This window comes from Oncorhynchus clarkii, chromosome 18, assembly GCF_045791955.1.
Source record: "Oncorhynchus clarkii lewisi isolate Uvic-CL-2024 chromosome 18, UVic_Ocla_1.0, whole genome shotgun sequence".
NCBI classification, from domain to species: Eukaryota; Metazoa; Chordata; class Actinopteri; order Salmoniformes; family Salmonidae; genus Oncorhynchus; species Oncorhynchus clarkii.
The window spans coordinates 38,429,608-38,455,718 of NC_092164.1; the positions used below are offsets into that span (position 1 = coordinate 38,429,608).

The 26,111-nt window shown below is 45.4% G+C and overlaps 1 protein-coding gene across 1 annotated transcript; it reads right to left on the reverse strand.

Annotated features, from left to right (window-relative positions):
• Positions 1-1,593: 1,593 nt before the first annotated feature.
• LOC139373446 (ETS domain-containing transcription factor ERF-like) lies at positions 1,594-23,680 on the reverse strand. The gene is made up of 5 exons (XM_071113940.1): positions 23,088-23,680; positions 7,642-7,876; positions 5,500-5,612; positions 3,648-4,534; positions 1,594-3,541 (listed from the first exon to the last, which is right to left on the reverse strand). The coding sequence occupies exons 1-5, from the start codon at positions 23,107-23,109 to the stop codon at positions 2,981-2,983; spliced, it is 1,818 nt and encodes a 605-aa protein (XP_070970041.1). The 5' UTR covers positions 23,110-23,680; the 3' UTR covers positions 1,594-2,980.
• Positions 23,681-26,111: the final 2,431 nt, after the last annotated feature.

The window sequence follows — 26,111 nt, forward strand, 5'->3', positions numbered from 1 at the left end:
TTCTTTCTAAGCAACAATTAAGGCAGCTGTCAGTTACAATGCAAGGCGGGACAAAAGACTAGCTGGGTGGCTAAAGGCATGCTTCTGTTTGACTGGTCCCGAACCGAATGACTGTGTTCGCAAAACTCCCTTAAAGACATTCGCTTGAAAAACAAGAAAAAGTGGCAATAGTACGGTTTGTCCATTTTGAGATGCCGTAGCCAGTATACACTTCCTCAAAATAGTCAGAATAACTCAAGAAATATGTAATTAATTGAAGTTTTTGCAGAGAAGATCTTAGTCGCGCAATTTTAAACCTAACTAAGTGGGTGCAGTATTTCTAAACAAAAAAAAAATGTGCATGAAAATGAGTCGTCTCTCCTTGAATGACAACTAAGACTTTATTGATGAATCCATACTGTTGACCAATCACCGAAGGGGCATAGACTTCAGCTACTGACGTCGGTTTCCTTCTAGAAAAAATATAATGTGCCCAAACAGCCGAAAAAACCTTACCGAAGTCCAATATGTAACAAAATGTTAGCATAATAAATCCACAAACTCTTCTGAACGGTTTCTGCTGGGAAGCATGCGGACGCCTTAAGGCAACACCAACAGCTGCTTAGACACCCACTCACGCCACACTAGCGCTATGAACAAACTCTGGGCAAGTCTTATTTTGGCCTGGATCTTGTTATGTTACCCAGCTGGAGGGGCATATACACAGTAGATGGCACCTGCAAAGCGTCTTCTCAGATTACGGGAAGTCCCTCTCCGAGGTTTTGTGATGTCATATCCTGCTTGGGCGGTGGTGGTTTCTCTGGTTAAGCGTCTACAAAGCCAGAGGGACTAGAACGGGGGTGGGAAATCATGTCGCTATTGATGTCACCTTCCTTTTACTCTAGGTTAGCCGCATTTACGCATTTCCACCCCTCCCAGCAGACCAGGTCTACCTCACATGTGTACACACAGGTGGTGGAGTGTTGCTGATGCATTCTCCTAGTATAGTTCATGGTCCAAGACAAAAGGCAGGTTCAGTAGACCTCAAAAGGCTCCTAGTCCCTGTGTTCCCAGGAGCATTTGGGGTGTCGAGAAGGGGTGAGCCTGGTCGTAAAAGCTGAGGTTCAGGGTCCAAGATCTAACATTTCTCCATTATTTGTTCATTTACTGTCCCTTTACACTCACCATCCTTCAACCCCTAAACAGAATACTTGTTTTTACAGTACAAACAGAACCGTGTTCCGATTCCTCTTGCACAAGGACCCTTTCCAATGCAGTTCCACAGTCAAGAGGGGCAAGGAGAGAAGAGGGCTCCCTCATATATGCCCAACATATAGTTACCATTACAATTCCTGATTCATAATCAAATTATACGTTTTTTGGAAATATAACATTTGTATTTAATATATTTAAATAAAATATGTGTAGTATTGGTTTAAGTTATTCAGCATCTGTTTCTTAAATGGTATAAAACAAATAAGGCAAAGTGGCAATCAGTGTATGCGGTCTGTTCCCACGCCACACCAACTCATTTCAGTACGGTATGCTCTTGAGGCTTCTACAGAAGTGTGTGTGTGTGTTTGTGGGGAGGTACCATGTGAGTTAACAATTAGATTTTTTTTTTTTACACGAGTGTGAACGCCAGGGAACAACATTGTGTCTGTGTGTGGGAGAGTGTGAGCACATTATTTGGCAGGGGTAATTCCTTTAAGTCACCTGTCAGTTTAAAAAAAAAGGCACAATCTCAATTTGTCCGGTTTGTTCATTAAAACGGGCAAAGTTCAAATGTCACTAAAAAGGCTTTGTGAAGTTGCCTGATATCACCTCGGTACTCGCATTCATGGTATACTTTCTTGGGGCGGGAGGGGAAAATCTATTAATTTCAGTCTCGGTTCAAGAACATTGTATATACAGAGGTACTTCTAACCCTCCGTTCACTGCAGATGCCCCACCGCATCTCCCCAAATACGGTCCTTTTTTTTGTTTTTTTTTTGAGGCACCCTCTATGGGAGAAACAGGAGCGGCTTAAACGAGGGGAAAGGAGACCTTTAAGATAATATTTCAACACCATTTCAAGCGCGGACTAACTACCCATTTCCTCGATCCGCTCTTCTTATAAGATTGTGCAAAAGTCTTGTAGGGTCCCCAAAAGCTGTCCATTAAGGCCTGGTTGGGTTGGGTACTGCATTGTTGCCATGGTAGGTGTCAATCAACACTTGAGTGACAGGAAGGCCATAAGAGACAAGGGGGGGGGGTCTCCAGTCAGTCCGTCCGTCCACGTCCTCTATAGATCTGCACGCCATTATGGTTTTTGTCCCTATGCTCAAGTCTGGGGAGAGACGATTATCAAAGAGCGTCTGGTGAAAAGGAGGGCTCACTCAGACAAATTCAGTCTTAAGTCAGTCCCTGTCGAAGGTCTTGATTAGACATACGCGGACAAGGAGGTCTCTGTTTTGAATCCTGAGATCCCTTCCCAGTCATAAAAGGTGATGGAACAGTTGACAAGAGTTGGTAGGTGGTCCCCGTCAAGACAAGCACTTCTGTAATCTCTTTTCAAGTCTGTTGAAGGTAGAAGGCATTGTCGTGATGTCATCCCCCCCCAGTGTCAGCAATATTAAGGTCCTTCTGGGAGAGTGGGTCTAAAGGGACTCTTTCCCATCTGTTTTGATGCAACATGAAAGGCTAAGGAGCTAAGGGCGTTACTGGGAGGAGATGTTGAGGGGAGATGGAGGCACCTTAAGGCAGCGTACAGGTCTAAGGGATGGATCCTGGAACTAGGCCCGTTTAGAGGGGATATCTAATGGCCAGCCTTAGTTTCTCAGTCACAGCATGTTGAGCTGTGTGTTAATGTTCACTATTAAATCAGTTCAAAATGAGAGTAAAAAAAGCCTTCCGCACAGGCACTTGTGTATATGCGTAAGCTTGGTTATATGAGTGAGTGTGTATGTAGGTATGGGCATGAGATCGTCTCTCTCTCTCTGTGTGTGTGTGTATCCCTGCCTCAACATGCTCCGTGGTTCTCCAGAGACAGCTGGGCTGTGGCTCTCTGCAGCTCGGAGCTGGCCCTGCGCTGGGCCGGAGGAGCCCCCAGACTCATGGACGGGCTTCTCCTTGGCCCCTCCCCATTCTCTGACTCCCTCCTTGCCGGCTCCTCCACCACCTCCTTCTCCGCCCGCACTTTCTTATCCTCGGCCTCCTCGCGCTCGCCATAGGCCTCCATCTTCTGGTCCTCGCTCCAGCGGCGTTTGAAGCGCAGCTTGAGGGGGATACAGAGGGTGCCGCCGGGGCTGATGGGAGGTCCCTGGCCTGGCTCGCTCTTGAGGCCCAGCAGGGAAGGAGTCAGAGGGCCCATGGGAGGGGCGGCGGGGGTCTTGAACACATCCTCATCCAGGTCGTCAGCGGCGATGGCACCCAGGTTGGTAATGGCGGTAGGGGCGGTTCCGTTGGTGGGATGAGGGGGGGTGAAGACGTCGCCCTCGTAGTCGTCGAGCAGCTCGTCCTCCTCGCTGATGTCGGTCACCTCCACCTCCTCATCGGACTCAATGTCGGAGACGGGCTCCACCTAGACAACAAGAGTCAACAGAGGAGTCATTGATGAGCACATCTCTTTTTACATTAAACTAGGGGTTAGTCAGGCGAACCTTGATTCTGGTTAGTGATTGGCTCACCTTGATTTTGGGAGGGCCCACTGAGGAGGAGTTAGAGAGCAGCCCTAAAGCAGCGTAGGAGGAGCCTAGGCTGGAGGAGGACCCACCGGTAGAGGAGGCGGAGCAGTCCCTCTGTTTACGCCCCAGTGGAGGCGGCTGCAGCTTGAACTTGAAGGGCGAGGGGTGCTGCTCTTCCCCTTGATGGTGGTGCAGCGAATGGGAGTGGGGCATGGGCGGGGCATGGTGGTGGGCTGTTATGGGCTTGTCAGGGGCGGCAGAAGGCCTGTGGGGCTGGGGGACCACGATGTTGGGGTAGTGGAAGAAGGCTCTGGGGCTGAGGTGGTAGTTGTAGACACTCTGGTGGTGGGCCTGCAGGTAGCGCTTCATGTCGTCCGGGTTGAAGGAGAAGTGGGAGCCCAGCATGGGGCTGAGGGAGGGGGACGGGGTGTAGGGCAGGTGGGAGCCAGGGGTCATGGACAGGGCTGGGGACAGAGTGGACCCCATGAGGCCCCCAGGGCCCGGCAGTGGGGACACAGGGAACGGAGACATGGGGTCACCGTGGACCCTGTGGCCGGGCGGGGGACGGCCTAGCCCGCCGGGTCCCCCATAAGCACGAAACAGCGAGTCATGGGAGAGGCGGGGGTGGAGGAGGCCGCGGAACGCCCGTTCGGGGCCCACGCCGCCACGATCTTCACCCCCCACGCCTTCCTCCAGCTCAGAATTGGTGGAGGTGCCATCGCTGCAGTCGGAGACAGAGCCGCGGCCCATACGGCGGGCCACGCTGCTGAACACGCCCGGGCTGCGCAGGTCCTCATTGGGGGAGAGCACCTCGGACGGGGTGGAGGGGGGGAAGCGGAAGTGGCTGCCCCCGGTCGGCACGGGAGGGGCGCTCTGGGGGACTCCCCTACCTGTAGACAGAGAACAGGACAAGTGAGTTAGAGGGTAGGAATGAAAGAGAGACAGAGACAGAGAGCGAGCAGTTAGTGTGAGGCAATGGGTGACAGAAGGAGAATCAGAGTCAAAGTGAAACCAAGTCAGAAAAAGCAGATGAGTGAGAGTAAAAGTTACTGTACACAGAATCACAGACCGAGACAGAGAGAGAAAACCCACTGCTCACGTGTTACATTCCCCTTTTCTGCCCTGCGATACCAAATTGTGGCGCACAACAAGTTCTTGGCATCCTCGCCCGTGCCAAAATTAAATATTGGAAAGTCATTCTTTTTGCCATCACAAACACGAGTCGGGTAGCTCCATTTTCCTAAAACCGCTGAGTGAGTTAACGTCGGAGAGGCATGGGTGTGTGTGACCACTATATCAAAACATGTCAAAACCCAGACCACATCACATAGGGAGTATAATAAAAACTCCATGCAAAAGCTATGTCACGTGGTATCAGGCTTCAAGTGTGCCCTATTTACACTGTGTGGCTGTGATTACTGCCCCGGGGCCTTAAAAAAAAGAGGAAACACTTGATATGAAGCATATAAACAAATATGCAATATGCAAACATCGCTCCACTACATAAACCTGATGGGAGATGGAAGAGTATTTTAAGCATTTAGTCCACGTCATTACCTGTCAGTCATTGTAGCCGCTTCCACAACAAAATGGCGCTAGTACGTGTTAGGCTCTCGGGCACATTAGGGCTCTGTATTGGCGTAGCTAGCCTTTAAAACGTTTATGACTGGACAGATACAGAAATCAAATCTCCCAACGATCAGACGTCAGTAAATGCATATGAGGACTTTGTGGAAGTGCTTTAAGACTTCCAAATGATGGACATTTACAACGTATTCATCTATAGTATCTTTAAAACTGTGCCAGTGATGGTCTCCCGGTGGATTTTCAACCAGACTAGAGACAGAGTACTGACCAGAGCCCATGTCGATGAAGGGGTAGTTGACCAGCACCAGCTTGTTGAAGTTGAACTTGTAGGTGAACCTCTTCCCTTTGGTCTTGTGGAGGATTCTCTTGTTGTAGTAATATCTGCAGGGTCAATGTTTACACGGTTACTCGCTATTTGTTCAATTTGCACGGTTAAATAAGGATGAAATACATTTGATGGCACACAAAGACACCACATTATGTGGTCCTACTGAGTGTGATACGCAGAACACCCCCCAAAAAAAGACATAGATAATGCATTACTATGTAATTGTATTACAATGTAATTGTATTGCTATTTATCTAAGGCAAGGGTTTCCAACCCTGTTTCCTACAGAGTTACCCTCCTCCAACCTGGTTCAGCTTATCAACCAGACGACTGCAATCAGGTGGGCTCGATGAGGGTTGGAGTGAAAACCTACAGGACGGTAGCTCTCCAGCAACTGGGTTGGAGGGCCCTGATCTAAGGGTATCATTAGGTGCGGTAACCATGACAATACGAAACGTAATGAGCGCACACACACACACACAAGCATTTCGCTACACTCGCATTAACATCTGCTAACCATGTGTATGTGACAAATAAAATTTGATTTGATTTGATTTGAGAATAGTAGGATGTTTCACCTCAATGAGACAAACCTTTACAAACAATGGCCAAATGAACATGCATGGACTTCAGTTGCACTAGGAGTGGAAGGAAGTCCTCAGCCATTGTGGCCGGTGAACCAAAGGTAGCTAGCTAGCTCTAGCTCGTCTCACTGCTGAACCTCTCGCGCCGGCACAGTGAGGACTCAATGGATGAAGGGCCTCTCCCGATTGCAGCGGCTACCACTATGACTAGAGGGCTCCCACCTACACACGCTAAATGGCAGTAATAGTAGGAGGCTTCCTAGTGCTTACTTTGATATAGATGTGAAGTGGAGACAGGTTTGGACTGGAACGTAAATGTTCACAGGCGCAGAGAGAGAGAGCACTCGAACACGTGGGGGAAAGGCCAGGAAGACACACACACACACACACACACGTGATACGGTGAATGACTTTACTGGAGTTGACACACGCAAGCACACACACACACACACACACAAACGCAAGCAGAGAGAGCTGGGAGAAACATGCGGACAAACAAGGGCTCAAGCTTGCTCTACGGTGCTTTGAAGAACAATTGAACTCACTTCAAACAAAGAGCTAACATTACTACTGCCTCTGACACAGCTTTAAAGTACATTCTAAACACTAACACACACACACACTTCGCAGCCCAAGCAGCCCCTAATCCAATCCTAAACCCTAATGAGGGAAGAACATTGCCATGTTTCAATTACTTCAGAATTTAAAAAGCTCCTTTCATTGCAGAGTTTTATGACAGAAGAAAGTACTATAGACGTTAGGTCAGACCGGTCGAGGAGACTGGTACACCATAGAAACAAACCGACAAGGCGCAGATGGGATGGAGGAGGACTGGCAGAGAAAGCAGCTGTGACGAGTTATCGGTAGGATGAGCACTATCTGACCCACACCAACCTACGACATGAAGGTGACGCTGACAAGCCAGTGTGTGGCAGCCAGAGATATGCGTGTGGTGTGTGTGTATGTGTGTGTGAAATTGAGTGAGCGAAAAAAAGAGAGCGAGAACAGACTGCGGACTAAATAAAAGCTCTCGGCTTCCCACGTGTGCTCTGCAGCGTGTGTTTCTAAAGACAAGGTTGTCTAAATGAGCGGTCACGTTAAAACGAGGGACCTTGACGTACATCCGAGATCAACAAGTCGTGATGAACCGTGCTCCCACTTTCTCCTCTGTCCTCCTCCCTTTCTCTTTGAAAAACAAACAGGGGGGGGTGGGACTCCAGAGCTCTCATTGTTCTGGCCCGTCTTAAATCAGCTAAAAACAGTCTTCTAATAACAGCTATTAGTTGAGTCCGGTGCGTTAGAGCTAGGCTGGAGTAAAAGGTTAAACACACTGTAGCCCACTATGACTACAGATTCCCCCCACTTCAGGTCTGTATTTACATAGGTTTGTTACACTTAGATTAAATCTATTTTGCAAGAGAGACCCGTTTACTTCATTTCTTCATCCTACAATACCCAGAATCCCTAAGTCGAGTCGATAGTTGTTCCCCTTTCTTACCTAAGCGCTCTGCTCAGCTTGTCGTAGTTCATCTGCGGTTTGCACTTGCGGGCACCCCACAGTCGGGCCACCTCTTCGGGGTCCTTGATGACAAACTCTCCGTAGTCGCCCTGCCAAGCGATGACTTCATGGTACTCCTCCTTCCGCAGCAGCTCCAGGATGAAGCACCAGAGCTGAATCTGTCGCGAGCCGGGGCTCGACTCGGGTTTGTAGGCCCAGTCGGGGAAGGCAAACCCTGGGGAGGGGGGGAGGAGGGGAAAGGGGGTTATATGGAGGTGTAGTGTTCAAATGCTGGGGATGAAGGAGCGAAGAACAAAGGCAACAGGGAAAGGCTGGTAGTGGAGAGTCGACAAAGGGCTTGTGAGTCGTGGGTTTGATCTCCAGGTGACAGGTCACATGTAGATTATTGACCGAGTCACCTTGGATAAAAAAAGTCTTACAGAGCTGTACTGGGGGATCAGTGTTCAAACCCCCCAAAATGTTTTGTTTTTTTGGGGCGGTTAACTTTGTTTGAGTTTAAAATCCAAGCTGTACAGGCCTGGTGCTTTCGTATCAGTTCCATGTTTATCGTTAATCAAAACGGCCTTGAGTATGAAGACAAAATAAAAGTTATAACGAGCATTAGACACACGTGAGAACAGGGAGCGCAAGTATGTGTTTTAGAGATGTAGGTTGTGCTTAAAGACTCAACACCACTTCAACACAAGGCCAGGCAGAGACATACACACACACCCCCACCCCCCCCCCCCGCACACAAACACACACACACACACACACACCTCATTAGGAACAGATGTGCTCTAGGAAGCAGGCCGAGAAATCGCCCTCGGAGAACCACATGGGCACAGCGCAACAGATAAAACCACACCACGGCGTACATACCAGAGGCATTTATGTTATAATAGAAAACAGAAGGACATCATATCTAGAATACTAGAGTAAACACTGAGATAAGAACACAAACAGCAATACCGACAACTGGTACCCTATTGCCCCACTGAACCACCTGTTGAGCCAAAGTCCACAATTGTCACTATAAACCTTCATTCCAGGTCAAATGCTGCTGCACCTGAGGGACTTCGATGCCCTTTGTCACACACACAAAAAAAAAAACTTTGTATGAAGGAAGGAAGATTCGATTTTGCGAGTGGCCCAGATAAAAGCCTATGACACGTGACTCACACAAAGTAATTGGATAGGGATAACAGGCTAAACCGTTGAACTACTTCAATTGTCTCGTCTGAATTGGACAGAACAGTGAATGGTTCTGATGGCAAGCCGACGCTTCACAGCTCCTAAAGCATAAGCGTATAATTCCCACAACGACGACAAGAGCGGCCAGATCAATGGCGGCACTTTAGCGTCTGTGCCACTTGGGCAGATGCTGGGAAGCTGGTGGCAAAGCACATGTAAAGCCCGGCAGGGGCATATAAAATGAGAGCGAGTGAACAAACTGAACAAACACACACACATGTCCAGAAAAGGTAAAGTGGGTGCATGCGTGGGAGAAGAGTGCTCACACATACAAATAGCAGCAATGCCCACAGAGTGCGTCAGTGCTGACTCATGGCCTCTTCTTGTTTGTCATTCAGTTTTCACATGGAGTGCGCCTTTCCCCTCCGCGCTGCCATCCCTTTCTTTCCCTCGCTCCCTCTGACACCATTGCCTAGCAACAGGACATTTTAGCTCTATAAATAAAACACCAGAAACACACTGAACATAAAACTGTAATTCAATTAAAAAAAGGTATCTAAAGTTCAGAGTGTTTGGGGGGGGGGGGGGGGGGGGGGCAAAGTGGTAAAAGACTAAATGAGCGAGGGAGGACCGAGAGAAGGAGGCATCACAGGAAAAGAGAACTTGTCATCTGTGGTTTCACTGATGAAAGGTCGCGGTCCTGCTCTGCTGTCCCTTAGCCGACATTCACTGTCGTGTCCGTCACATACTACAAATCTCTTAACTCAAATCACTGACACTCACAACGCTGCTCCTCTCTAGACAGATGCGGGCGCTCACACACACACACACAGCATAACAGCCATTACAAGCCCGTCTCCTGCTCTGCTGTGCTCACTACCAGTGGTCCTGGTGGGACTGCTGCTGATCCTGCGGGTGACAGTAACTATGACAGGAATTACACACGGATAAACACAACCCTGGTTACGCGCCATAATAACACACATCACTTCCCATGTGTGGTGTGCTGATACCTGGGAGAGTCATGTAGCGGGGCCATAATGATCCGACGAACATCAGGTGTATGAGGTCAGTAAGAATAAACAGTTGTCCAACCATTTCCACTGGGTCTCTAAAGGAAATAACTGAAGGAGTAGGGACAAAAAAGTGCATTTTTATGGTTACCACAAGAGTGTGAGACCATTATTCGAGGCACCCTAATTTCCCTTCCAACAGAAATATACGATCTCTAAACGAGAACCATATTTCATACGAGGATTTCAATACGGCTACTTGATGTTAGCGGCCGTATGACGTCATGTGTTTATAATAGTAGCTTTAAATAACAGATAGTCATCTCGTGCATTGTCCTGAACGCCTGCTGGTCTGAGACCAGGGGCTCCATCGCCTCTTTTTCACCCTGTTCCCTCCATCAATCCCCCCCCCCCCATTTTCCCTCCCTTCCTCCTATTCTTTGCTGGCTCTATATTTAGCTGGAGGAAAAGGTCAGCCTCCGTCTGCTAGTGACGGCTGCCTGGACACAGAGGGAGGTAGGAGGGGGAACGGACTTGTTCTCTGAGTGAGTAGTCCATCACCACTGGACTACCCTCCATTGAACTTCAATGGGGACATGCCACGGTGCATTGAGAGGGTGAACACACACAAATAAAAAAAACAAGGTAAGCGCTAAAACGTCTTGTAGCTAAAAAAAAAGGTGGATGCTAACATTGACTCATGCTAGCCTGAGGGCTAATAGCTCCATATCCTAAAGACATTGCCATCAACACCAACTCATTAAAGGTTGCTAGATCGAATCCCCGAGCAGACAAGGTAAATCTGTCGTTCTGCCCCTGAACAAGGCAGAACCCACTGTTCCTAGGCTGTCATTGTAAATAAGAATGTTCTTAAACTGACTTGCCTAGTTAAATAAAATGAAAAAATGTCAGAGTCCCGGGGCGAAGCATTAATAGTGAGACAAGGAAGGGTAACTTAAAAACCCAGGAAGAAGACTGAAAAAAACAGATCGAGTGTAGGAGGGGCTAAGGACCCAGACAGGAAAAACACCCCGATGTAGATCAAAGAGGCCAGTCAGAGCTGCAGGTGCACCACATGAACTTTCACCCCTCTCCCGATTCTAGAAGTCAACTGTTACAAAAGAGAGAGAGAGTGGAGGCATAAAAAACTCAAATCAGCATAGAGTACTGTGAAAGAGACTAGAAGAGAGATCGGAAAATCTCTCTCTGGCTCTTAAGTACATTATAAAAATGTTTAAAAAAAGGCATATTAGGCTGTGTGGCCTTTCCAAAGATATAAGGCGCAAAGGGAATAAGCTATACATTGGTTGTGTTTGCTGTGTGCGATTGGCCCCCTATGCACTAAGCTCCGGGATGTTTATGCATCCAGCAGCCACCATGCAGGTGCACCAGACCCCAAGCAATGTAGCAGCCCAAAACAAAAAAAAAGACAGGGCTGTGTGGTGTTGTCATGGCAGTACCGTCACAAAGACGCGACTCCACACGGCAGACCCTCGATATGTTACCTTCATCTTTACATCAACAATTGCCAATGCCAACGCCACCGAGATGAAATTAAGTTGGAGCATGACGGTGGTTGGACAGTCGTAGGGGCTGGACTGCGACGGTGTAATGGATCCCGGGGCGCGACGGCCAACTCTGCCCAGACAGAAACCAGACGCGTCTTGGAGAGTTCCGTGCAGTGCAAGCTGTGATTTAAAAAAAAATCAGCCTTAGATGGTTAGACAGGGCGCGTGTTTGCGCCAATTTTCCTGCTATGTGAGGACTGTCGAGTATGAGTGCAGGCCTTGTCCCGTGCAGAGAGGACACAGAGCCAGTGTTTATGAGCACGCCTGTGCAGGCCCTCAACGCTCAGCAATAGTTCCCTGGGACAGACATCCTAAATACTAGTCTTGGAAACCTGAGGTTAGGAAATGGAGTTGATCTCCATAATAAACTTGATTTGTGCGTATATTATTAGCAACTAATACAACACTCATAATTCACTATAAAGTATTTGTTATAATCTTTGGTAAACCTCAACCAATTTGAAGACTTGAGTAGGAATTGCTTGACCGAGCTTGACCCTTAACACTAGAAACGCTAAAGCAGTCATTTGGACTTCATGAATTTAAAAAAATGTATTACTCTGGCATTTGTAAAGTCATGCCCCCTTCCGTCCTTTAATTTTCCTAAATAAGTCTATATAACACACGGTCATTATTAGAATCTTAATATCACAAATAGAACTAGAGTTACAACCAGTTTTAGGATGGCATGTCGTTGCCCCTCCTCCTCCCAACAGTAGGGCCTGCTCCCCTTCTCCTGGAAGTTGAAGACACCTGCCAAGTCGTCGAAACGGAACCAAAACTAAATTTCACACATAACAGATGAAATAAATGAAGTAAAGTATGATGGGGGAAAGGGGGGAGAATAGGTGAGTTGAAGAGTGAGGAGAAGCGAACGATGTAATTATGTAATCACTAATTGTGAATGAAGAACAGGCCATTCTATTGTATTGACCTACTCCACTTATAATCTCTAAAATGGTATGAACCCTATATCAGTCCACTGAATCTAAGCAGCCTTAACAGTATTCTCGGAGTACACAGTGAGAGCGTGCGTCATTTACAATGGCAAGAAGACTAAGACAAATGGATGCAGATGCTCAGTTATAGAGGTGCTACAAAATCGAAATGAAAATGCTCAGAGGGTAGGGAAGAAACGAATCATGACATCCCTGATGATTATTCTTCTGATTCTGAGCCTCAGCCTGAACCTACACCAGAGGCCACCTCCGCGCAAAAACAAAATACAAACCTGAACGGTGCACACTGAGCAGGCCTCAAATTTCCTGCCGGCATCGCCCGACAAGGCCGTGGATGCAACTTTGTGTGGCCGCAAGGCCCCCTAAAACAATTCCACGTCTTGTGGCCAAATTGGCCATTAATGCCCTTGGCCTGAATATAATAATTATAATTCCCATTTCCTGGCTGCCAATCGTTGTGCTCCGAAGCTACCTCTCACTTACATTGCGCTCTCAGGTATCTCAATCCTTATAAGGCAATGCCATGAGAAGGACACGATTCTCGGGCATCGCAGCTCCGAAGTACAAGACAGACACTTTGGGACGCACAAGCGCGTCTTTCTTATCGAATTCCCGGGGTGCACATTGATGTTAGAAGAACTGTCCACATTTACTTTTCCTCAGCCAACAAGATGAGTAACGGACAGCAAAAGCACTAGGCCCCCCCCCCCTTAGCCTACCTATTCCATTGGTCAGCTTGTCGTTACATGACAAAAAAAATAAAGATCCCAAACAGACTCTGGGTACATTGCGGGACGATAGATCCCAAACTCATACAACCACTGTACATCAAGCAAACTTGATGTCGTCCGATGTAACATATCAGAACGTTTAGTTTGAAATGTTGATAAACTATTACTTCTTCACATTATAAGCACAAAAATGCGCACACGGCAGTAGGCGACACACGCAAATGTTCCAAAATACAATTAGCGAGAAAACGCGGTTCTCAAAAAGCCCACCGCAAATACGAGCGGTTTTATGCGACAGAGACTAAAAAAATAGACATTTAGAAAAAGAGGGAAGACCTACAGATGTAACGACTAGCACGTGTTGCTAATATGACTAGGATTGACCATGGCTGCTGGACAACAAAATAAAGTTATTTGAAAACCAATAGAAAGTGAGAGAAATAGCCTACTGGTTTCAATGGCACTTGAGGAAGTGTTTCTAAAATAAATTCCCTTGACATTCCTATGTTTGGAATTTGACTAATCTACTTTGAAACAAGGTAAGACATGCCTCACAAAATGACAACAACAAAAAACACCCAGGTTTTAAACAATTACATTTATGGTTAAATAGTTTCAACATGTTTTCTGCCTCCGCTCATACCGCAAGGTGTGTGATTTTGTGCGCAACAGGCACGGGCCTTTCTTTCCTAACAAAGAGTGACCAGTAGGTCAATGCGGGGTGCTACTGCGGCTGCTACTACAAACCCTAACCACCAAATCAATTCGGCCCACGCCCCTGGGCTTATGTCATCAGAATCATTCCTTTAGAAGTTAACTGGCGTTAAGCATATATATATATATATAAAATGAAAAGTCTGACTACATTTTCTGGCGCCTCCCTCATGTCCACACCAATGCTGACATGTGAGGCCGTAGCCATTATGCATTTATCACCTACACTTTGACAGGCAAATTATTTATCTACATACGTTTTTTAAAGTTATTTTTAAAAACAGATTAGCTAGTGTTTTTAAAATATATTTAAATTGGCTATTTTGGTGCCAGATTGGGCACCTCTTGAAGGCCAAATAGCCTTGCCCCTAAAATCTCAAAATTCCGGGCCTGCCGTGCCACCATCAAATGAAACGCCACCACCAGCTTTGGTTGTTTATGTGGCATGCTCCAACTGATGCTATTGCGTGAAGATGCTTTACTTGGCTGACAAGCTGACAATAATTGACTTTGTTTGACTGCTGCCATAATCAACACATTCATTATGATGCCATTATTGCTTTTGTGCTGATTTTCAGTATTTATCAAGCACACTTGGCGCTTATAATGATGTTTAGGCTGAATGAGGTTGTAATCATTTGACCACATGTCAAATAGCACATTTCTTGGTGGCTGTTATTATATTTTTTTTATAACAAAAAGCTCTTACCGCATTCCAACACATATGCTTTCTGTTTCATAGTTGTAACAATGGCACTGCACCAATTAAATTTATTTTACACTTTATTTGTGCAAAGCAGTCATCAAGGCAAAGGGTGTCTACTTTGAAGAATCTCATATATTTTGATTTCTTTAACACTTTTTTGGTTACTACATGATTCCATATGTGTTATTTCATAGTTTTGATGTCTTCACTATTATTCAACAATGTATAAAATAGTAAAAAATTAAATAAAAACCCTTGAATGAGTAGGTGTATCCAAACTTCTAACAGGTACTGTATATATTTATAAACTGGGTGGTTCGAGCCCTGAATGCTGATTGGCTGACAGCCGTGGCATACCACAGGTATGACAAATCATTTATTTTTTACTGCTCTAATTAGGTTGGTAACCATTTTATAATAGCAATAAGGCACATTAGGGGTTTGTGGTATATGGCCAATATAGCATGGCTAAGGGCTCTGTCCAGGCACTCAGCTATGCGTCGTGCCTAAGAACAGCCCTTAGCCATGCTATATTGGCCATATACCACACCCACCCGTGCCTTATTGTTTAAATATATATAGCCTACAGTAACATACTAATGAAAATGCTATTGTGTTATTTAACTTTTGTATTTATTTTTAAATACAATATTGCCAAAGAACTTTAGAAACACAGGCAAATTATTATTTTTGCAATAGCATATATGAAATGTATTAATTACACTGTTAGAATGTTGTAAGTCAGAACGACTGCTCATTAATTTGAAGGGGGGGGGCTCGAGGGCCAGCGGTTCTAGTGTTAAGAGGATGGTAGAATATAAATAAATAAAAATTCCACTTGAGAGGTATTTGCACATCCTTAATCTAAGCTTTATCATCCCATCGACCGTTAAGCCCGCTGTGAACCATGTGACTGAGTAGAGAGTAGAGGCAGTGACCTGAAGAAGACCTGGAAGTGATCAGAGGGGACATGGAGGGGTCGGTTGGGTGAGCTGGGCTTAGCGCAGGCTTTTCCCTCCATGCTCTGGGATGGTACTAACAGGGTAATGTGCAAGACCCCTGGACAAAATCAGGTCATGTCCAAGTGAGAGGACCATGTGTTGTCTAAATCCCCACTACTCCAGAGAGTAACTCTGCCTACGGAAAGTGGGGCATGCTGTTTGGCTTTTTCCTCATAGACAAGCATCCTTGCTGTGACTTGGAAATGAGTCTATCCAAAGGGCAGTGGTCTGAAAGTGGGTTCTGACTGGTCAGTCCAGACAGCCTCCCAGTGGGGTGGACCCAGATCGGCCCGTTCGCACAGCTGGTCCTTTCAGCCCCCTGTGGGTGACAGACAGAGTCAGTCGTCTGGGCCCAAGTCACTGGTGGTGCTACAGGGGCCTGGCTTCTGGTGCGGGATATTTGGTGGCAGACTAGGGATCACAAGCACTCCATGGGGAGAAATGCAAGTAAGTTCCACTGTCTTAACTCTTCGCTCATCTCAGTCTGTTATATCTTATCCCCTGCTCCCCTGTTATTTGTCCTATAATTTGAGGCACACAGTTTATCTCCCGGCTGTCTTCAGATTCTTATTCTGTGAAGGAGGGAGGGGGGTGCACTAAAAGTTATCTTCTGAACTCAGGGGGATCCAGGCATAGCCGTGGGAAGTAGGGGTACTGAGGGTGCTGCACCCCCTGAAAAAATAAAATTGGAATAAAAATGTAATATTTTGTTTTTGTTTAGAAAGATCTCCCAAAAGTAGCGCACTGGGCCTTTACTAGTTCTGTATTAGCGGACCTATAAAGCCGTCTGTAGGGCGGGCAAAGTTTTTTCCCCCTTGCACCCCTCCTCCCAAAGTCTGCAAAAAAAAAAAAACGCAGCACCCCCACCCCCAAACATATTCCCGCGGCTATGCATCCAGGCAGCACAGATTAGAGGTCTGGCCTGTGCTCTGTTGGAGGCAGACAGGACTTTGGCCTCTGTAGACAGCAGCAGTGTCTGGCTTCTTCTAAGCCAATTCTGTCTCTTCGATTCGTCAGACGGCACACGCAACAAACTTCACTCAAAGACGTATGAAATCTCAAGTTTGTGAGTTCGCAAAAACACCAAGACTTGCAGGATGATGGGAGAGATTCTGGGAAAGTAACAGCAAACAGAGCAGGAGAAAGTGAGGGGGAGTGAGAAAGGTGACATGGAAGAGAGGACAAGGAGCTAACATTGAGACATTCAGAAAGTCGGTGAGAGAAAGATGAAGACGTAGGCCTAGACAGAGCAGAAGATCAAGGAAATGCAAGCGATAAAAAAATACGTGGTCAGGGTGGGTTAACGCAGTGGAAAGGGGGCTGGAAACAGGAGGAAGAATCAGAGAAACGGATAGATTGCCCAGTTTTACAAAGTTCTGTGTTGAGGTTAGGTCTCCAGACAGTCTTTACTTTCATTTCTCTCCACAACCACAGACAGCGGCTGACGACAACTTGGTGGCTCCAGCTGTGAGATTAGCGCACAGTCGACATCAGGGCTCCCTCCACCACAGCCCAGAATAAACCACCAAACCAAGGGAACGAGATAAATCAGTCAGAACTGAAGCTGCCAATCTCTTCACTGACGGCTAACGCATCTTTAAATGTTCCATATTTCCATAGAGACAAAAAAAAGTCTTCATAGTCATTAGTGATAGTAGAGTCTTGGTGGCAGTACACCGTGCTTCCACTCAGGCCTCTCATGATCTAGAACTAGCTTCAAATTGACTTGATACTAATACCCAACAGATTAGGTTATATGGAAGCATTTTGCTGTAATTTATTTGCCGTGATCAATATCAGGGCATCATTAAGGATGTTTACACAAATCGGTCTCAGGCAGCCTGCATATAGGGGTAACTGTAATGTTATCACGTTGTAAAGTCCATGTTTCAGCAGAAACAAACTCAATGGCACCAAAGCCCGGCCGTCCCGTCTACAGTCAGCTGTCAATATCAGGGCATCATTAATGATGTTTACACAGATCGGTCTCAGGCAGCCTGCATACAGGCTTACTGCAACGTGTAACGGCGTCACGTTGTAGAGTCCATGTTTCAGCAGAAACAAACTCATTGGCACCGAAGTCCAGCCGTCCTGTCTTCATTCAGTAAGCTGCTCGTTCCATCCACCTCCCCGAAAAAAAAGAAAGTATTTTAATCTGACGAAGGTCTTCCCCCATAACCGCCGGTTACACGGTCATTGTGCCAGCCCTAAATGTAGGCTGTACGCAAATCAGAAACTTCAGGAAAGCTACATGGTTTATTTTAGTGGGGCATGCAACACATCTACTTGTTTGTGATTGATGATAGGATGTATGCAAAAACACTGGGCCTGAGGAGGCCATTTTAACCATCTCGGTGTTCACATTTTCCTAATTCGGTTAAATCCAAGTCCTATTGCATTAGCACTGGATCCTCCTCAGACTAAATCGGGTGCGTAGAAATATAAGAGAGAGTCAATGTGGCGTCACCACAAAGATGGCAACCAACATCAGCACTAGCGTGAGAATTGAGAGTGTGCTGCGTGTGTCTGTGTAGTGGGTCTGTGTATGTAATGCAACACAGACGTCAGCATTTTAACTGGTATGTGGGGGGTCCGGCCCCCGTAATAAACTGTTGCGTGAGAGTGTGTGTGTGTGTTCAGCATAGAACACATAAATGCAGAGTAAATCTTCATTACCCTGAGTCTAGCTCTTGTAAGTACAATCAGTCTGATAGAAGGGGGGGGGGGGGGGTTCTCAGTCGAGTCAGGGAAAATAACAAATGTGCCGCTTACTTAACTCTGAGCTGTGGTCTCTGGCTGTAAAGCTTACCAACTGGAGAGGAGACAGAGGGGGAAAACAGACACACTGAAGGAGTTTTAAACCTCCCCTGATAAGGTGGAACCATTTGATGACTAACAGGAACAGGGCTGAGATTCCCTTCTGTTCTGTCACAGCCTGTAAACAGGCTTCCCCTTCAGCTTTCTCCTTCTTCACACCTTACCTGCTTTGATCTTGCTCTGGTGAAGAATCGGGTGCAAGTTGTCATGTTGTGTGAAGTAGCGTGAGAAAGGAGGGGTCCACACCGCAGCGTTCTCACCAGTTCAGCCTTCACACACGCCCATGCTCACGGAGACGCACTTTAGAATATCACAGAGTACACCACTAACACAAACATTAGTTTGAAGTAAAACACACTACCACACACTCATGTGGAAAAGCCAAAGCCGCAGGGATTCAGAGCGAGTTCTGACAGACACAGGCGAGACAAAACCTCAGGGTTCCCACCAAACCCAGGGCTGGAGCAGACAAAACACCCAGGCTGCTCCCCTCCGTCCACAAGCCACAGGACAGAGCAACCTGCACTTTTGACAGCTTGGCTAAACACTGGGACACAGATGGCCATGGGTGAATGACGTGATGTGTTAATATTTTGTCCAAACAGTACTTTCGCATTAAAAACATTTTACTAGAAAAACTGCATGTACAGATCTGTTAAACACCAAATATGATACTTTGTAACTGATATGTCAGACATTTTAGTCCCTTTGACACAGTGACTAACACAACCGTACCATCTGATTAAGTGAAGCCCAACGGCATTGATGGTAACATTCCAGCTCAGAAGAGAAAAGTTAGCATATCTATGCTAAATATTCAATTCTGCATTTTAGATTAGGGGTTTGGTAATGATTTTGAAGATTTTAAAAACCTTCTACATAATCTGTCCTTAAACCTTGTGTCATAGTACAGGACAAAGTTGATCTTTCACTGATAAGGCCTGTTTGATTTAGGCTAGACTTAAACCTTCGGAATGTCAGTTGAAGACCAAATGTCTAGATTTGAAAGCAAAAAAAACAAAACAGTCTGTTCAACAGATTTCAAATGGGGGAGAAAAGCACAAAACATAAGCATAAGAATTCATGTCATTCTAGAAAGATATGCTTATCACCGAGAGTAAAATGGACCCAAGTTGACTTAAATTGGTTTGGTCACATCAAGCTCCTTCTTGGAGTTTGTGAAGAAGCCGGAACCTCTGCATCCTGTCAGGTGTTCACAGATAGAGACCCTGACATGTTATCTGCTCAGCGGCCCGACTATTTTTTGGTTCCACTTGGGCTACCCTGGCGTTTCATCTACACTGCAGGCGCCTTTCAAGCGTGGAGCCGGGTGGGGGAGCAACCCTACTGTAGCAGTACAAATAGTCTACTGTATTCAGTGGGTAATGAACTATGGCGCGTGCCTTTGTTTTACCAGTATTACCTGGGACTGGTGTGCTTTCTTTTCCTCACGATAGGGGTAATAACCAAAGCACATTTCCAGGGAAAAAAAATTATCTTCCCGTCATCACGGGTCAGAGTACGGAGTTCACTTGCGATGGTGCAGGTTTCCAATCTGACGACACCATCATAACCTGCTTATTAAGGGTTTTCAATAACATTGATCCATTACTTGGTCAGCTTGGCCTAGTCAACATGTTGGGAATATGCTGTTGAGAAAGCCTCTCTTTTATAGCCTAGGACAATTTCAACCCACTATGCTTACTAATTTGCTTTCCTGACATTCATGTCGTTTAAATGCAGACGGGAACCATGTTGAATATTCCCACTGACAAACATGAGCACCCCCAGCAGTCACTTGCAGTGGCCTGTGCAGGCTAATTCCTCGTGTATGGGTCCTTTCACTTCGTACACTGGGGAAGACAACAAAAAGTGCCCGGCTACAGCTGTGACGTCGCACATGTGGCGGATTGTTGATATAATGAGTAACACAAGTGGAAAATTAGGAGCTAGCAGCCCAGACTGCTTGCATCCTGGTCGGATGCGGTGTGGAGTGTGACCCATAGAACTGGAATCCCAGTGCTGTTGACAGATGCCAAGGCACCTTTGAGCTGTTTCACCTGGGCCATAGTCAGCTGGGAGCGTGCAATGTTCAGAATGGAACAGACAGATGTACTATAGGCCTATGCATTGGACTTCAGTCTCTATCATGTGGATTCGAGAGCCATGTAAGCCTATGTGACATTCTATAATCTACAACATAAATACGTGCCTGAATACCATTGCCTATTTAGAAACAAATTCATGCTAATGATATTTTCCTGGAATGTTGGCATCAGTCTCCATTACAATACTAATGAAGAGTAGCACAAAGTAACTCCCATACAGCATAACGATCCAGTTATTAGACAACAGAGTTGCTACACAAAGATGTGGGAGGACAGCGGCTTAGCCTACAAGATGGATTCCCGAGATTTGAAACATTCGGGAACAAATTGAACCAATGAGTGCAGATGAGTGAACGCCATGAAACTACTTATGGACACTAAATCTGCCCCGGGGGGGGGGGGGGGAGAACTGCTCCTCCCACAATGTCTCTTTTCAGAGGAGTAAGAGATACCTGGATTCCTGCATGTTAGAGGATCCTGGGTGGGGTGCTGACTGAAGGCCCAGGGCCACAATACCATTTGGTGTATGAAAACAAAATCCCCATTTTACATTGACCCTTCAGCTTCCCAGTTCCCACATCCCGTATGTAGGATACCTCGCAACCGGTGTCCATACTCCTCAAAATATCATGTAATATTTGCTGTGTGACAGGATGAGTTTGTGTTGTGGCAAACATAAAGCAACATCTCCTAGAATTCCAAATAGGCCTCATTTAAATCCCAACATTTTCTGGCTCATTAGACGCTACAGGACAACTCAGAAATGTGGGCATTCTATTTTATGGGAAAATAGTGTGTGATCAAGCATAAATGTTTTTTTGCAAGTGTGAGACCAACTGTAAGCCATGTCCCAAGTGAGAGGTGTAGCTCAAATGAGGTGGGGGAAAAGGTACACCTACATAGAGCCAACTCGTATGGAAAACAGTCCCATACTCTAAATAAGTTATTTCATGTGTGGGTGTACCCGAGACTGGGGGAGGGGAATGGAATAATCCGCTAATGGTTTAATGCATGCGAACATGATTTCGCTGGCAATGCACTTATTTCTATTCAACCAGAGAGAGGGGAATCGATCTTGCCAACTAGACCTACTCAGAGTGTGATTGCGGAATGCAATTCCGGGCGTTCTTTATACTTCTATTGGTGTTAATGCACCATAACGTTGGATGCCAACCATCGATAAACCCCACAGAAGAAGAAGAGATGAAACAGACACCGGTAGACAGTGTCATTCGACGAGCACTGCTTTCCCGTAGTTATGTTAACATTACAGCGAGGGCAGGTGCTGGCAGCAAGTACTAACGTTACTAAGTACACTGGTAACTAATTACTAGGACACCAGTAGACAGTGACCCCCCCTCCTATAAAAGTTGTGCCTGAGTTGGGACGGCAGGTAGCCTAGTGGTTAGAGCTTTGGGCCAGTAACCGAAAGGTTGCTATTTCTAATCCCCGAGCTGACAATCTGTCGTTCTGCCCCTGAACAAGGCAGTTAACCCTCTGTTCCTAGGCCGTCATTGTAAATAAGAATTTGTTCTTAACTAATTAAATAAAAACAAATATGAATTCAACCTCATTCATTATATCCAGCACCATATCAGTGTCTACTACATATGTGAAAATTGCACGTTTATATGATGTGGTTTAAAAAGATAAAGATCCTACAAAAAATGTTTCTCTGACATCACAGGGTAGGATTAAAAGTTAAGAAAAAAGGTGATTTTCAAAACCTGCAACGTTTAGTCAGAGGGTGGGTATTTCTTTTCCCCACGTCATCGCGAATCTGGGTTTAACTTTTGATGTAATCGTCTAGAATTTTTATTTTATTTTTTTACATTATATGTGTTTCTACAAAACGTAGAAATGTGCCGTTCACACATTATGTAGACATTGATTTTGTGCTGGAAATAATTAAATGACGTTGAAAAGCGGTGGTTAAATGTCGAATGAGTGTCCTGGCATGTCCAACTAGCAACCCTGGTAAATAGCTAAGTAATGGAGAACTAAACAAATAAACAAACTGTTTATTAACAGGTCTGTGTCCGTTTGATAGCGTAAGCAGGGTTACGTTAGCTAACACCAAATGTTACTCGCCAGAAATGTCCATTTTGGGGGGAATTGGTTAGCTAGCTAGTCAAATGTGGAAGTTGGAGAGTTGGTTAGCTAACTAGCTGGAATAATAGCCAAGTAAACTTAGCTATCAGACACCGATACAGTAAGCTGTTTGCTAACTAATACACAGTGGTGTGAGCAAATGGTTTTGCGTGGTTATTTTACAAACTTTCCACGCCGAGTTAGCTAGCTCTGCTTGGACTCGAGTAGGAAATTGCGGCAATCAGCTAGCTAATTAGCCTAGCGCCCTAGCCTGTCTGGGTTTTTCAACGTCTCATTACGCAGAGTGCTTAAATCAGTAGTTATTTACGATAACCATTGGTCATTGCGATCACACAAGGGTACATAATTACAAGTTGATCATTTTGCCATTACCAAATGATCCAGTTGTGATTGTGTTGTTACGTGAAACAATAACAACCGCCAGTCGAGCGCCATAAAGTATCAAGCACTTCCAGTGGACAACAACAGGAACACAGAGTTCCATTCGGACAATAGTTGGTCCGCGAACATTATCGTAACTTACCCGTGTCCCCGGGGGTTTTCATGGTGACTCTGGTCAATTCAGAAAGTTTCCCGTTTGGTTGTTAGTTCGCGTGGTATTGGACACCCAGCCTTCGTTGTTCTTGACAAATTAAAATCGAAAAATTCCTCGCTGGCTTGAAAACTTTTCCGTTTCTAAGCTTAGCCTAAACCCCTCTGTTCTCATGCGCTCTAACCCCCCAGGCCCCCTACTGTTCCCTAGTTACTTCTGAGCTCCTAACTTTATTTTGTATTTTCTTTTTCACAAACCGTAGAGACGAATGTTGCTCTAGCTTGGTATAAACCCACTCGTCAGCACTGAATGGCGTTGAACTTTGAGTCCGTCGTGCTGATAGTGGGGGAATGCCTTGTATAGCACTGTTATAATTCTTTAGCTAATCAGTTTAGCCGCATTAAAATGTTGCAATGGTCGAATCTTCCACATCGTCATTGCAGCAGTCAAAACATCGCATGAAAAACTCTCAATCTGAGTATGGAACCACGTTTTTTTTTCTCTTTCTACAGACTTTTATTTTTCCACTCACTCCGTATTCTCAACCCCCAGCCCCCCCCTTCCTCTCTAGGGGTGTCGTGTTTCGCTCTCCCTACCACACGGGGCCGCCCACGCGGACCTGGGAAGGAGCTTACGCCTACTTGCCATTCGCCTGGTTGGCGTCACTACACCACACGGCGTTGCTGTGGAGATCCACCGCCGCCGGTAATGTTGATGTATCCCGTTTGCCGCGAATATGTAACCGCATCAAATCATAGTCAGTGGTTATTTGATACTCTTCCCACTTAGTTTACTGCAGGGTTGCCAGGTCTAGCTAAAATGTGTAGGCCAAAACATGCCAACAAGGCCTAAGAACTAGCCAAAATGTTTCGCAGTAAGCGAGGAGCTGCCAATTTAGCCAAATCAATTATTTTTCCATAAAGTTATCGAGGGAATTATAAAGGAATCTCGATTTAACTTCTAACGACCTAAGAAGCAAAATTCGTTTTTTTTCTCCAGAAAAATACGAATTATTGCGAGCTAGTGTGACTAATGAAGGAATTTGAATTTGTCGCAAGAGAAAAGATCATTCGCCATTTTTATGAATGTTAGGCTATTTTTCTGGCAATTTTGTCGTTATTATGTGGAGGATGTTAAAACCACAATCCGTTATAAATGGCATATTTACGAGATTGACTTGTCGTTTCAATAGGCATAGGCTAGGCCTACTGACTCAAATCTGGGTTTATGATTGTAATTAAATGTTGCCATGGTTTGGTTAGCGAGATGCAGGTAGCCTATAGCCCTTTTAGGCCGAATGCAGTTTACTTAGTTCAAATTGACAGACTCATTTATCCAACATGAACAGCGAGGCGATTTCGAGGTAAGAAGTGCTTCCTTTGCCCAATATAGCCATTTGGAACAGGCTATGCTTGCATATGCTTGTCAATGGGCTATTTGTTGTTGCCTATAGCCTACTCCGACTGACTGTTACCTAATAAAAATGTATTTGAAATGATTTGATTTCTAACAACAGTTGATCAGCAATTGCGATAGAACTGTGACCATGATCACAATTGATAACTTCCAATTTCATTAACTAAACATGGCCATTAATAACTGCATTAATAAAACAAGACTACAACAATAAACTGAAGCTATATGCTATTTATTAAATCAGTTTGCCAGCTCTAGGTAGGCTAAAAAAGTGGCACAAATTGATATGCAATGACTCCAGTGATATCGTCATTTCAACATATTTAGTGTATAAAATGGTAGGCTACAGTAGCCTACATAGGTATGTAAATGAATAGGCTAATTGATGGCCAACAGATGCAAATGTTTCATTCGCCACATTTAATGTCAGTTTCATTGTGGATTTTTCCATATAACAGAAGCACACAAGGGAGTTCCATAACTTCCATTTCAAAATTCCACTCGTGCAGCGCTCCAGAAACAATACATTAGAATGCAGTTTAAACCACCCCCAGCGAATTTTTCTAGTGCGCTCTAAGAGCCCCTTGAGTCATTTTCCTGTGCTTTCTTGCCGTTGTTTATTAATGCCCATCAGTTCTAGAACGTTAATATGTTGTATGGAAAAAAAGGGTTGGAAATAGGTGTCACCATAATGACAATCTAAATAGCTTGCCAACAACTGGTAAAAAGTTGTCAAAACGTGCGCGCGTGCCTCTCACGCCTCGACACACTAAAAGGGTTTTTGCATTTTGGGACACCACAAGTACATTCATTTCCAATGGAACGCTGCGTTTGCCTTGTTGCATTGCGTTGCAGAGGCAGTTGCAATGCGTTCTGTGTGGTGCATATGTTGGCTTTATCGAAGTACGAGTCAAACTGTATGGGTAGACGGCTTGACAGAAATGGTAGCAGAAGGTGAATGTTGAAATTGTGAGGACACATAGCTGCAAAAAACACTCAAACTGGACAGTTTTATCTTAATCTCGTCATTCAAAGACTCAAAAGTGGACGCTTACTGACAGTTGTGGCTGCTTTGTGTGATGTATTGTTGTCTCTACCTTCATGACCTTTGTGCTGTTGTCTGTGCCCAATAATGTTTGTACCATGTTTTGTGCTGCTACCATGTTGTGTTGCTACCATGTTGTTGTCATGTTGTGTTGCTACCATGCTGTGTTGTCATGTGTTGCTGCATTGCTATGTTGTTGTCTTTAGGTCTCTCTTTATGTAGTGTTGTCTCTTGTCGTGATGTGTGTTTTGTTCTATATTTATTTATTTTTTATTTTGAATCCCAGCCCCGTCCCCACAGGAGGCCTTTTGCCTTTTGGTTGGCCGTCATTGTAAATAATAATTTCTTCTTAAACTGACTTGCCTAGTTACATAAAGGTTAAATCAAATTTAAAAAATAGCCAGATGATGCTGCAAAATATTTTGAGCGTGATCACTATCGGTGTGATCAAGGCGTCATTCATGAGACTCGGCTGCCTACTACAAGCGCTCAGTCTCAACCCACACACCACTCAGGTCCTCCCCACCACTCACTAAATTCAATTCGAAGGGCTT